Source organism: Rhinolophus hipposideros (genome assembly GCF_964194185.1).
Source record: "Rhinolophus hipposideros genome assembly, chromosome: X".
In the NCBI taxonomy this organism is placed as follows: domain Eukaryota; kingdom Metazoa; phylum Chordata; class Mammalia; order Chiroptera; family Rhinolophidae; genus Rhinolophus; species Rhinolophus hipposideros.
In genome coordinates this window covers 49,998,754-50,011,176 of record NC_138046.1, presented here as the reverse complement: position 1 = coordinate 50,011,176, position 12,423 = coordinate 49,998,754, and the positions used below count along the sequence as shown (strand labels likewise).

Genomic DNA, 12,423 nt, shown 5'->3' with positions numbered 1-12,423 from the left:
GCCACTGCATACACTTTGCGTCCTTTTCTCACTAAGGTCCTTTTAATCCTTTGCCAAGGTCGAGGGTCTTGTGTGGATTGGTATTAAGGCAAGTGTACTAAGTGATCCCAATGATGGTTTTCGAAGCAGAAAGAGGCCGACTCGTGCTTATTTGCTTCTTCTCTTCTTGCTCCCTCACATGTATACCCTGCCCTTTTCTTTTGGGACTTCTTGGGGTAGCCTTCCTCCCATGTCAGCCCCTCAAGCTGAGGTTGTGTGTTATAAGTCACCTTGCCACTCACTCTGAACACGTCATATGAAAGCAGGGGTAGGACAGAGAGGGATGGATGTAGGGTGGAGTCCAATTTGCCCTAATAGCTGTGTGACTTTGGGCAAGTCACTTAAACTGACTCTGTTTCCTCACTTGTACAAGTGGGGGTACTGTGACGGTTACAGAAGATCAGGGAGGTGGTACAGGCCTGCCCCTGAGGGGGTGCTGCCGAGTGGTCAGTGAGTCAGGAAACAATGCTCCCAACCGTGCAAGGGGCCCTTACCACCCACTCCATTTATATTCAGTCAGACACCAGGTTTATTTTTAGAAAAAAAAAGAGCAAAGTTTATTGAAACTTCAAGCTACAATTGAAAAATCCAAATCCAAATCCTGGAGACATACGTCAGGATAAGGTGTCAGAAAGTGGAAAGTGTTCACTGCCTCAGAACCCCTCTCAGACAAGCTCCCTGAGCACATCACCCAGGCACCTTCAGGTCAAAGCCATTCTCTTGTCCTTCCCTGTCCACAAAAGGACACCAGGAAGCCAATTTTTCTCTTCACTCAAAAGTTTTCCACAAACATTTTAAAAATAAAGTTTTCAAATGACAATGTGAAGTCCCTGCTGATCTCTCAACCCCATTCTATGTAGTCAGCACCAGTGAATGGTGGGTTTGGCATCCAAAAGAGGACCTCACATGTTTTCAGGGAGCAAGTGGGGCAAGGGCTGCAGCAGCAAGGCATCCGTGGCTGCATTCAGAGGCTGGCCCCCTCCCTGCCTTTACTCTTTAGTCTTACCTAACCTAGAGGACAAACTGGATCAACTTGGTAAACAAACACAGTCAAAGAATTAGCCTTAAGAGATAAGGGACCGGTCAATACTCCCAAAGCTGGTTAGGCCCTTCAACATGTAGGTGTATGTGTATATGAATACATCGCTACACTAAGATATAGATCTAGCCCTATGGGTATATATACGCATGTATGGCTATATAGAAAACCTATGCCATTACTAACCAAACAGAACTTTGTAAGCAGTCATCCCAAAGCCGTAATCCCACACTGGGGCTGTGCACAAAGCCATGCATTATACCATATGAACCAACAGAAGGCTGACTTGGCTCAATCTCTCCCATCGGTGGCACTGCCTTGGCGAGGCAGGGGAAACGAGAGAGGTTGCCTCTGCTTAAAACACAAGTGGCTTCTTCATAGGAACAGTTGTTAGGTGAAGCTGTTGAAGATGTCCATGGAAATGAAAAGCAGAACCCCTTATGCTTTCTGGAGCAAACTGGCATCACATCTCAAACTACCTTTCTCCTTTGCCAGTAGCAGCTAAGTTGCCTGGGCCCTGGGAGCCCCCAGGGCACGGTGGCATTAGAGGCTCACTGGCTTGGGGTGACGAAGCCCCATGCAACTCAGCCTTCAAAGACCTGCTCTTTGTCAGGGGTCTGTCACTGGAGTGGACCCAGGTGGCCATGTCCTTGGGACATCTCTTGGCACCAGCTATGCTAGGTGTAAAGTTCTCCACGTGAGATGACGCTTGGGGAGCCAAAAACAAACTGGAAAGAACTAGGTAGAACAAGTTTAGTGGCTCTGCCCACCCTGAGGACAGAGCCACTTACACCGCAGAACCACCAGGGGCCTCAGGCGATTGTGGGGTTTCGGGAGCCGGCTCTTCAGGGCTCAGCCGGGACTGGAACTTCTCCAGCTGCTCTGGGCTGGCCAGGGTCTTCAGGAGGGTGTTCTCACGCTCCAGCTGGGAGTTCTTCTCCACCAGCTCTCGGATCTGCTCCTTCAGGATCTCCACCTCCTCTCTCACAGCGTACATCAGATGATTCTTCACCAGATCCTGTCAGAAGAAATCACAACAAAGACATTCGTGAGCCGGCATGGTACCTCCGCAGCCCTTTCACCTCGCCGTCCAGGTGCCCACGCTGTCCCTCAGGCCACTGACCCCCAGCTTTCCCTCAGCAGCCCCCGAGCATGCTGGCCCTGCAGCCCCAGTCGTCCTACACCCTTGTCTCGCTCAGGAGGGCTGAAGGATCAAAGCCCCGCCTGAGTTGGGAGGCCCAGCTTTGAGCTACACGGCATCTTCCTTGCAAATTGCTCATCACTTGCAAAGCTGGCCGCGTAGGAACTTTTTGGGTGAGACTGCTGCTGGTTGCTGGCGGTTGGCTATATCCCCACTGCCACGGAAAGTCCTGCTGCTGGCCCAGATCCCAGGGAGGCCCTGCACTGCACTCCATGCCCCTACGCTGTTTGTCTGCTTTACACATCTTCACCGAGACAATAAAATTGGCCATTTTGGAGTGTCCTCCTCTCCACACGACCCAGCACACTGAGTTGCAGCTGTCCTGCAGCCTGGCACGACAAGACACTGGCCCTGGGGGAGGGACTGGATTGCTGTATCCTCTCAGAATTTGATGACTGCGCTGGGGGAAGGGAACTGTGCCATTAGGCTCCAGGGCACAATTAAGTGGTTGCTAACTGCTGGATGCCTTAACCCCTTGCAGCCATGATGGATGCTGGGTAGAACATGCCCTCCACCTGGTGAGGGGACCGGGAGGGGTGGGGTGCTTTGTTTCCTGCTCTCTCCCAACTCCTGACCCCAGCTCAGGCTCTGCAGAGCACTGCAGTGCGGCTGCATCCGATGAGCTCTGGCCTCTGCCAAATGTGAGGTGCAGACAAATGCAAGTGTCTGAGCACACTGCCCTGAAAGAGGCCTGGGAGGGAGCCAGAGGCTGCTACGAAGTTCGGGGATGGGCAAGGGCGGGCTGGAAGGAAGGAGCCAAGCAAGAGTAGACTGGAAATGTCCTCAGAGATGCCACTCTGATGGGACTCTACTCAAGGCCTCTGGGGGAGACGAAGCAGGCTCTTGGCTATGGGCTTTTGCATGCACCCTCTCAGTCCTGCCCTGAGTTACATAAGCAGCAGCCAGGTCTGGGGATGGGAATGACGCAGTGATGCCACTCACCATGGCCTGCTCAATCTTGTTGTCTATGGCCACCACGCTGGCTCCGGAGGCACTGCCAAGACAAGAAGCAAAGCGACCCGGTTACCCACTGCGTTCCACTCTGAGTAGCTGGCAGCTGTGGCCAAAGTCCTCCATCTGCCCCCAGCTCTTCCTCTCCTCCGCCTCCATGGCCCGCCAGTTCCGGGCACCTTGTCCCCAGGTCCCTTCCTGGCCCCTGCAGGAAGCGGTACCTCCCCACCCGGGCTGGCTCCGCGCCGCCACCGCCCGGAGCTGGGCGTGCAGCAGCGCGCAGGTCCCGGGGCGCAGGAGCCGGCGTGGCCTGCTGGACAGCCCGGGCGACAGCAAACAATGGGGGCTCGCGGCCCAGGGAGGCCCCCGCCGCCGGCCCGTTGCAGCGCTGGCCCAGAAGGTCCTGGGCAAACCTACCAAGCTCCGAAGCTAGCTAGGAATTCCCTCTCGGCTTGGAAGCTTCAGGCCTGCTCCCCAGCGGCACCCAGCCCCCTGCCCAGCCCCGTCCGCCGCCCCTCTGCCTCCGCCTCCGCCTCGGGCTGCAGCTGCTCGTTCTCACGGCGCAACGGCCGCAGGGACGCTCCGACCGCGGATCCCAGCGCGGCGGTGACCGCCCCTCCCTGCGTCCCCTACCCCCGCCCCTTCCCAGGATGCTGCACAGCGGGGAACCGAGACCGGCGGCGCGCGGCTCGCTCTGAGATCCTGCTAGCAGCTCATCCCCCGCCGGCGCCCGCTCTGGAGCTGCGGCCAGTGGTTACCTGTTATCCAGCTTAACGGAAACCACATCCCCTCCAAGCAGGGAAGAGAAGAAGGAGATGTTGAAATTGTGCAGCTGGTAGACCGCCACCTCCATGGGGGTCTGATACATTTCGGTGTTCATAGCTGGGCTGCCAGGGAGCTCTGGCCGGGCTGGGCGGGCGGGAATGCTGAAGCGCTGCGCCGGGCTGGGCTGTGTGCGTCCGGCCCTGGGGTTAGGAAGGGGCGAAGGCTGCCGAACAGACTCAAAGCTAGGCAAGCACGCCGGACTTGAAGGGAAGTAAATCGAGGGGTGTCACCTAATGTGTCACAAACTCCACGGCCGCCAGTCCAACCCAGACTCAGAGATATTTCGGCTCCTGCTTCATTATATAGGAGGAGCCGGTTGCGTCACATGGCGTCAGGGGCCATGCAAATGAGCCGTGTACTGGGCTTTGTGGCCCAGTGAAACCACATCCCCTCCCTGAACCTGAGGCTGGGACTGTAAACAGTTCAGCACTTTCTTGTGCCAACTGGCATCTCCGAAGAGGGCTCTGGAGATTGGTGAAAACCAAACTGGAACTGACTTCTTAGAGAAATAAATACAAATACCATAACAGGAGGAAGAAAGTGTGCAGTAGAGGGCAGCGCCGGTTTTAAAAGCTCCTCTTCAGGCCTCAGCCAGCATACCCCTATGGTTTTGCAATGCTTAACACACGCCACACTCCCTGGACACCCACCCTCACCACCAGGAGCCCGGTCTTCTTCCCACCGCCTGCCTTCTCAGTCTCCCTCCTGAATGCACATTTTGTCACCCGCATGTCCCCTCACCCAGTCAGCTTGCCCGCTGGCCCACCCTGACCCAGCACCTATCCACTCAGCTCCTCCTTTGGATGCGTGTGTCTGTGTACTGACACTCGTGCAGACCTGTGACACGCACGGGATGTGTGCACGGGTCTGAGCTACTCTGTGCGTGCCAATGTGCATGCGTGGGGGAGAGAGTATCCGGAGCTCGGATGAGCGGGGAAACACATACAGGGAGCAGCAGGGGCCCAGGTGGGTGGCAGAGGAGGCGGGGAGGAGACGGAGGGCCTCGAGCCCTGCAGTGACCACAAGATGCCAGCCCTTTTCTCTTGGGTCTCCCCACCCTACTCTGCAAAGAACACACCTTCAACATTATCCAAGATCTCATGTACCTATTTTTAAAGACAAGATTTTGTGACTTTCCTATAAACAGCAAAAGACAACAGCACTGCAAACCAAACCATCGCAGGAAAACACCAACCCCGTGTTGGGTCCAGGCATACATAGGGCTATAGGGTACTTCAGACACAAACAGATGTCCATGTCACAAGGACAATGAGACGAGCGTTGCCTCTTACATATACACACACACACACACATATATATACACACATACATATATATACGTATATATACATATATACGTATATATACATATATATGTGTGTGTGTGTGTGTATATATATATATATATATATATATATATATATATATATATAGAACTCTTAGTAGAGACTCTTCCTGAATCAAGAAAGCTCTATATGGTACCGAGGGCAGACTAATATATCAGGAGATTCCAATACCAACTAAGCTCCTGACTAAAGGTTTTTTTTTTTTTTTTTTCTCAGCTAATGTGCTTGATGGCCTGAGATAGGAATTCCCTCTCAGGCTTGGAAGCTTCAGGCCTGCTCATCTCATTGTCCTTGTCCTCATATGTGTACACACACACACGCACGCACGCACGCACGCACACACACACACACACACACATTTCCATCAAAACATGTTTTCATTCTTTTCAGCCACAAGCCTAAAACAAAAAAATTAGATCAGAGGCTGGAGGTCCTTTTCTCTGGCTCCTTCCTATGTGAGGCCACCTGGTGGAAAGACGCAGAATTGCAGCCAGAAGGAGCAACCCGGGCACAACAAGGGACAGGTGATAGGTGATGCAACTGCGAGTACTATTTACACCAAGTCAGGGCCTTAAGGAGACACTGGGTTCCGCCAAATACACAGTAGTTTGCTTGAAGTTAAGGCCAGTACCCGTGAGTCGGTTTGTGTTTCAGGCTGTGGTGGGAAGAAATCCCTTAATGCAATCTTGCTATTGGAAAAGTACTGTGGCTCTCTTATCAGCACAGAAGGTAATTATTATTTGCTTCGGGATATTTCTCCTAACCAGGTGCCTGGCACTGACGCCCTGGCCAAGGCACCGGCTAAGCCCAATCTGAAGGCCTTGACGTTTTCTAGCCTGCCAGTGCAGTTATGCCACCGGACAGCCGACATTTTTCACTTTGACGCAGGGCTCCCATTGGACCCCACTGGTGGTAATGCGTGCACAAGGGCCATTCTGTTTGCGAAGGGATGACAAATAGAACTATCCAAGCAAACCTACTGTACTAGGCCAGGGTGGTGTTTTTCTTTATCCCCGTTTAGGTGGGAGACAATCTCAATTTCAGAACATTAGGTTACGTTTTGGTCCCAAGCTGCCTGAACATTGGTGTTTGCACTAAGACCCCTGTGTACTACACAGAGCAAAGTGCAGACTATATTTACAGGCCATCAAGCACATTAGCTGAGGAAAAAAAAAAACACACAAGACCTTTAGTCAGGAGCTTAGTTGATATTGGAATCTCCTGATATATTAGTCTGCCCTCGATACCACATAGAGCTTTCTTGGTTCAGGAAGAGTCTCTGAGTTGACCTTTCACTGGCTTGTAAATATTTCCTAAACTAACTATTGCTACCCACCCTGCGATTCCAAGGGAGACGATGAAAAGAAAAAGGGAGAGATAAATAAATTGGGTTGGCAGGGGAAAAAAAACACACAGCAGGAAAACCGGGCATAGGACCGAAGAAAAATTAGCTCCTTCAGGGGGGCCTCCTTTACATGGAGACAGAGGCAGAGAAATCCAGGTAGTTCAGGGAGGGAAAAGACAAGAGGCTAAGTTTGCCAGCGAGGCTGTGTTCGAACTGCATGTTAATTATACTATCAAATGAGCTGAGTTTGAGACTCGCTGACAATAATAGCGACTGTTTAACCAGCTCACCATCGGCTGTGCTGGCTGCGCCACAAACCGTGCGTGTGGGCACTGTCACCATCACTGCACAGAGGAAGAGACCGAGGGTCTGAGAGGCTATCTTGCCCAAGGTGGCACAACTAAGAAATTGCAGAACCCGGAGTCCAGCCCACGTCTTCCTGACTGTGAGACCAAGCTCGTTCCTACTACACTTACTAGTCCTAGTGGGGCAGGGAGTAGGTTTGTTAAATGAGTGAGTCCAGGCAGTTGGGGGATGGGTTGGAGGTGCCAGGAAAGTGGCGAGGAGGCAAGACAGGGTGAAGGGCAGAAGGACCTGTGGGAAACCTGCAGCACTGACTCCTATTAGAGAGAGGTCCAGAGGCCGCCTCTGAGTTCCATGAGTGTAGCCGGCTTTTCTGACACTCACAGGAAGGGCGAGCAGCATCGGGGCACAGGAAGAATAACCAGAGTCCAATTTTTCCATAAGAGGGCTGTGAGCACCCACATCATTTGAAAGGCAGCCATGCAGGCCTCAAAGAAAGCGCTCTGTCTAGGGAATGTGAAACATTAATGCAACCGGGTGGCTTGCAAAATGGAGTACATCATCCTGGGGTACAGGGTATCCCAAATAAGGCCTGAGTCTTGGAGTAATCCGCAGTCCGGTCAAATCTCCTGTTCCTAGGGCCCAGTAACTGGCACCTTAAACGAATTCTTCTCCCCCCCCCGCCCCATTCCTGCTGTGCTCAGCTTTGAAGAGAATGAAGCCAACAACAAGAAAACAAGCTCATGTCAGGGGTTTAGTTGAAAACAACAACTTTGAGGGGATGCCCCAGGCTCAGCCCACACTCTGGCAATCGTGCATTCTCTCTACACCTCTGCTTTGCCAGCCACCAGCCAAATGAGAAGTGATCACTTCTTGGGGTCCTCCCTCGTCAAACAGGGGCTGGACCCCAGGATCCCAGGGCTTGCTTAGGGTAAGACAATGGACACAGATGTCCCCATAGAAAGATTTTCAAATAAGGGAAGGTAGGAGAAGGAGACAAGAAGGAAGAACCCAAAAGGTTTTTTTCTGCTGAACCCTCAGAGCACGAGAAAATTCCTCTGCCTGGAATAGCTGCGTTAAACCTTGCAGTGAGTCCTGTACGAGATATCTATGATCTGATCTAACTTTTCTGAGTCAAGTGCTGATCCATGAGGCTCTAAGCATGCTTATGTCTTGTGGACTTTGAGGTGAGCCCCAGGCAGAAAACAGTGGCCTAGGAATTCAACAGCCTGGCAACCTTGTGTAAATGTCTCCAAACTCCCTATGTCCCATCCTCCATTTACAAGGTAGGCTGGACCCAGAGCCAGCACAGCAAGAGCTCCCAGCTGACGAGCCAGGTCCTTTGCTGGCTCTCAGATCTAGCCCCACGGCTTGGGGATTCAGCAATAACACAGACACAGCTAACCCTTCCTCTCTCAGGGGCGACCTTCTAGATAGAGGGTGGTATAATGAGGACCAGGACTACTTCCTCTATTCCAGGAGGCCCTGGCAGCCAACTTGTCCCCTTGGAGCTGGAAGAAGTGTCTCAGCATTCCCACTGGTCTGTTCCACTTCAAAAGCCAGACTCTCTAGACAAGAGCCTTTCCTGCTTCGGGTTCCCATGGGACAGTGGGACGGATACTGGGCAGCCAGGACCACTGAACCCGGGGGTAGGATCTCAGCCCGCTGCCAACGGGTGGGGGGGCAGACTCCAGGTGGGTGCGGGAGATAGGGGGTGGCAATGAGGGGGAACATCTTACTTCTCTCTTTGTCACACTCGAAGCATTGTGTACCATGCAGCCCAAAGGAAACTACTTATAGGCAAGTCTTCCTTATTTTCTACGGGGAATGTTCCACCCAAAGATTCAGTACCGTTGCCAGCAAAACACAGGGTCTAGTGTCAGGAGAAGGGGAAACAGACACGACGTGAGGGGTGTGGGACAAGCCAGAAAGCAATCACTGGGTTAGGCACTAGAAAAGGAAACCCAAAAGGATATTGAGCATGGGAGCGTTAGCACAGTTAATGGGATACAGGATGGCTGCGAAACAGCACTCCCCACTTACTCCTCCATGGAGGCCCCCTTCCAGCTGAAGCTCTGTCTACTTCTAATTACTTACTTGTCCCTTTTTCTGAAGAGGCTGGGGGAATAAGGAGGCTGAAATGCCATCGTTTAGTTTGTCCTTGCTTCTCTCTTATCTTCTCTCTTCCCCTCTGGTTCCACTCCAGTGTGGAGGACTATAGACAGGAAGACTGCTGCCACTTACATCGTAACTTTGGCTTTGTGGAAAATCCCCAAAGTCCAGAAGGAGGGAAGCAAGAAGGAAAGACTGTGACAGAGAAAGTGCCTTGTCCTCTGTGGGTCATGTGAGTGTCCCTGCATGACCAAGGCCCAGAACCCCAACTTTGGGGGGCAGGAGAACGGGGAGGAGATTGCGGACACAGATGCAGAAGGCGGTGGTGGGAGGGAGCCCAAGGAGAATCCTGGCGGAGATGGACACAGTCACTGGGAAAAGCAGCTGTAGCACCCGATTTGGGCCAAACCCTGGCACTGAGTGATGGCAGGAGCAATGAATTGTGCCTTTCAGCTCCGTCCCGGATAGGGTCCCATGTGAGCTTCACAAACAATCTCTGAGTGACACCAGGGATGACAGGCAGAACCAAACCCCATTTGGCCATTCTACCCCACTCACCCTCATTCAGAGAAGTGAAAAAAGTGCTCTTGTCAAATCACCTTTGTCACTCCAACTTTGGTGGCTAACTATGGGCAGTTTGTCCCAGAGTCTCAGCGAGACTAGAAGGATTGGCAATGTGATCCAGGAATGCAGTTTAGCTCCGGGGACCTTCAACTGCATGAACCTTGTGTCAATATTTATGCCTGTCTCCCTTCCCCTCATGTCTTGCAGCTGGGAAAATTTACCTCCATAATTTCTCCAAACCCTCTCCTTTCTCATTTCTCACCCTCCCCATTACCCATCCACAAGTATGAAACAGATATTCCTGAAAAAGTGATTGTAGAAGTAACCCCCGTAAATGGAATCACTTCCTCCCTGCTCCCCACACTGGTTGTCATTATTCAATTCAATTCAGTTCGACTCAATTCAATTCCAAGTTGCTGAAATGCCTATTCAAAGTGCAAGGTACATTTGAGGAAAGTCAAAAACAAACAAACTGGTAGTATAAGTCAAAAATCGTGCTTCCTTTCAGAATACCCTGAGCTTGTGGCCACCTCAGAAGTCTCCCTACTGGTTAGATCATAGTGAAATGTGTGCTTCAGGAGAAAACCTAGGGCTTAGGGGTGCTTGGGAGGGCAGTCCGGGCTTTGGGAGGACCACACCACTGGCCCCGCTGGGCATCAGCTCCTTCTTCTGAATTGGAAGTGCTTTTTTTTTTCTTCCGCCCTGCCCTTTGGCCCTTGCCTGTGCAGATGGGGATAACACAGCAGCCACAAAGCTTAGAGTTGCTCTGGGACCTAAGGCTCCTCTGGCATTGCGGCTGATAGTGCCAGGCTCCCCGACTCCCATTTCCTTTCTTAACCCTTGGGGTTTGTCAACCAAGAGAAGGAGGCACATGTGTTTGTTCTTTGAGTTGCTAGTTCCTTCCTTCTGAGAAGGGAGTCTATGTTTAGTGCAGGGGTCACTTCTACCTACGAACGTCTTGGCCTCCCTTCTGTGGCCAGCTCCTCATCTTACTCTTGATTAATCTCGCCCTCCCAGACCAGCAAGCAACTTCAGATGAGCAAACAGTCCCCCTCATCATGGCCCACGCTCTGGGAACGCTCGCCCCCTGCAGCTTTCCCAGAGAGAGGCTGGAAAAGAAAGTGGCAGGAACACAGCCGCTGCGTGCTTGCCTGCACCAGCCCTCTACCAGACTATCCGGGCCTCTCCCCGGCTCCTCTGCTCTATGGAGCAGTCCCAAGAGCCAAAATTCAAAGTCATTGTTTTTCTGGCAGTTGTCAAGGTTACTCTGGGTGGTATGTGAAGGACATGGGGCTACTGGCAATACTTGGAAGACAAGAGCCAGGAGGGCCTTGTCGGGGACATGAGGCCAGCAGACGAGGGGACTGTGGGAGGCCAGGGCCACTTTGGGTGACATCTGAAGTAGTACAGGTTCCCTGGAGAACAAAAGCACGGTAATATGCCAGCCTGCTCAGGCACTCGGGCTCCTGGCCATGATGGGTAAGCACGATGAGGCTCCCAGTGCTCTCACACTGGATTATGAGGCACTCTGAGGCTCTCGCTTACCTTACAGCAGAGCGACTCAGTGGGGCTCACTGGAGGATTCTCCTTGGTCCTCTGCTGTGGGACTCTGTGACTTGTGAAGAGGGGCCATGCAATGACAAGGGGCCTCTGGCCCTCTAGCACCGACCCCACCTGGGGCTTCCTGGGTGGAGAGAAGGCAGCCCAGCTGGGAGGTATTGCCAGAAGGGGGCAGGAGACACACTACTCCCAGAACAGAAAAGAAAGAAATAAGGCCAGCTCCTCCCGGGGCAGCACTCCCCCCGCCACCGCTCTAGCCATGGGAACAGTGCCAGGGAGCTCAAAGGAGTTCTGGGAGGGGTTAAGGAAGGCCTCCTGGCCCGGTTTGAGAATTTCTGACAGGGAATACACACACCTTATCAGGAAGAAAGAGAAGCATGAAAGCACACACACATTTATGCAAACACAGAGATAGGAAGGCAGAAAGGCATCATTCTCTCTCTCTCGCTCTCGCTCTCTCAGTCTCTCTCTTTCTTGCCAGCTTCCCTGTGACCCCGAAGGGGTAGTGAGGCAACAGGACATGGGAAAATAGCAAGGCAGGACACTCTAGACAAGGCCATGAGTGTCAAAAGTCACGGCCTCTGCTCTCTCTGACGTCCACAGCTGGCTGTGTGCTGTGCAGGGGTCAGAGGTGACAGGGTCCTAAGGGAAGCTTGGAGTGGTAGTCAGGTGGGCACGGGGGAAACAGCTTGCAGCCTTACGCTGTATACCAGGAACAGGAAGCCCTGGTGCTGCCAGGCCCACAGCGTTCAAAGATGTCAATCACACATTAAAATGAAAGGGAAATAAAAACAAGCGGCACTTGTGCCCAATCAATCATATGCACGCCTAAGAAATGATTCCCATAGGCTGCTGGAGAGGACAGCTTTAACTGGAGCCAGTCCCAGCGTAGATGCCATATGTGACTGGCTACCTGAGAAGTGTGATTTGAAGGGCACTGAGAATACATTCCTCTCAGCCCAAGCATTGGCCCGACCTGACTCTGACATGTCTACAGACATCAGCCTCTGACTCACATCTTTGGGGTCTGACGGAGCTTTTCACACTTTGAGGAATTAGAAATGCAAAAAGCCCTGGGAAGGTGCCACATTCTGCCATAATTAGTCACAAATATTTAACTAGGAGCTAAATTATTGTA

The 12,423-nt window shown here is 52.4% G+C and overlaps 1 protein-coding gene across 20 annotated transcripts in view; it reads right to left on the bottom strand.

Moving 5' to 3' along the window:
- Nucleotides 1-571: 571 nt before the first annotated feature.
- TSC22D3 (TSC22 domain family member 3) overlaps nucleotides 572-12,423 on the bottom strand; it is a gene marked incomplete at its 5' end in the record, with an annotated part of 61,215 nt that continues 49,363 nt past the window's right edge. For 8 of the 20 annotated variants that reach the window (XM_081041824.1, XM_081041827.1, XM_081041821.1 and 5 more), the window contains 2 exons: nucleotides 572-2,096; nucleotides 3,222-3,273. In XM_081041824.1, coding sequence (XP_080897950.1) covers nucleotides 1,866-2,096; nucleotides 3,222-3,273 — 283 coding nt within the window. In that variant the 3' untranslated portion in view covers nucleotides 572-1,865. Of the gene's footprint in view, nucleotides 2,097-3,221; nucleotides 3,274-3,647; nucleotides 3,747-3,988; nucleotides 4,256-9,146; nucleotides 9,392-12,423 lie in introns of those variants that run through there. The other 12 variants (XM_081041836.1, XM_081041833.1, XM_081041838.1 and 9 more) reach the window with 6 other exon arrangements.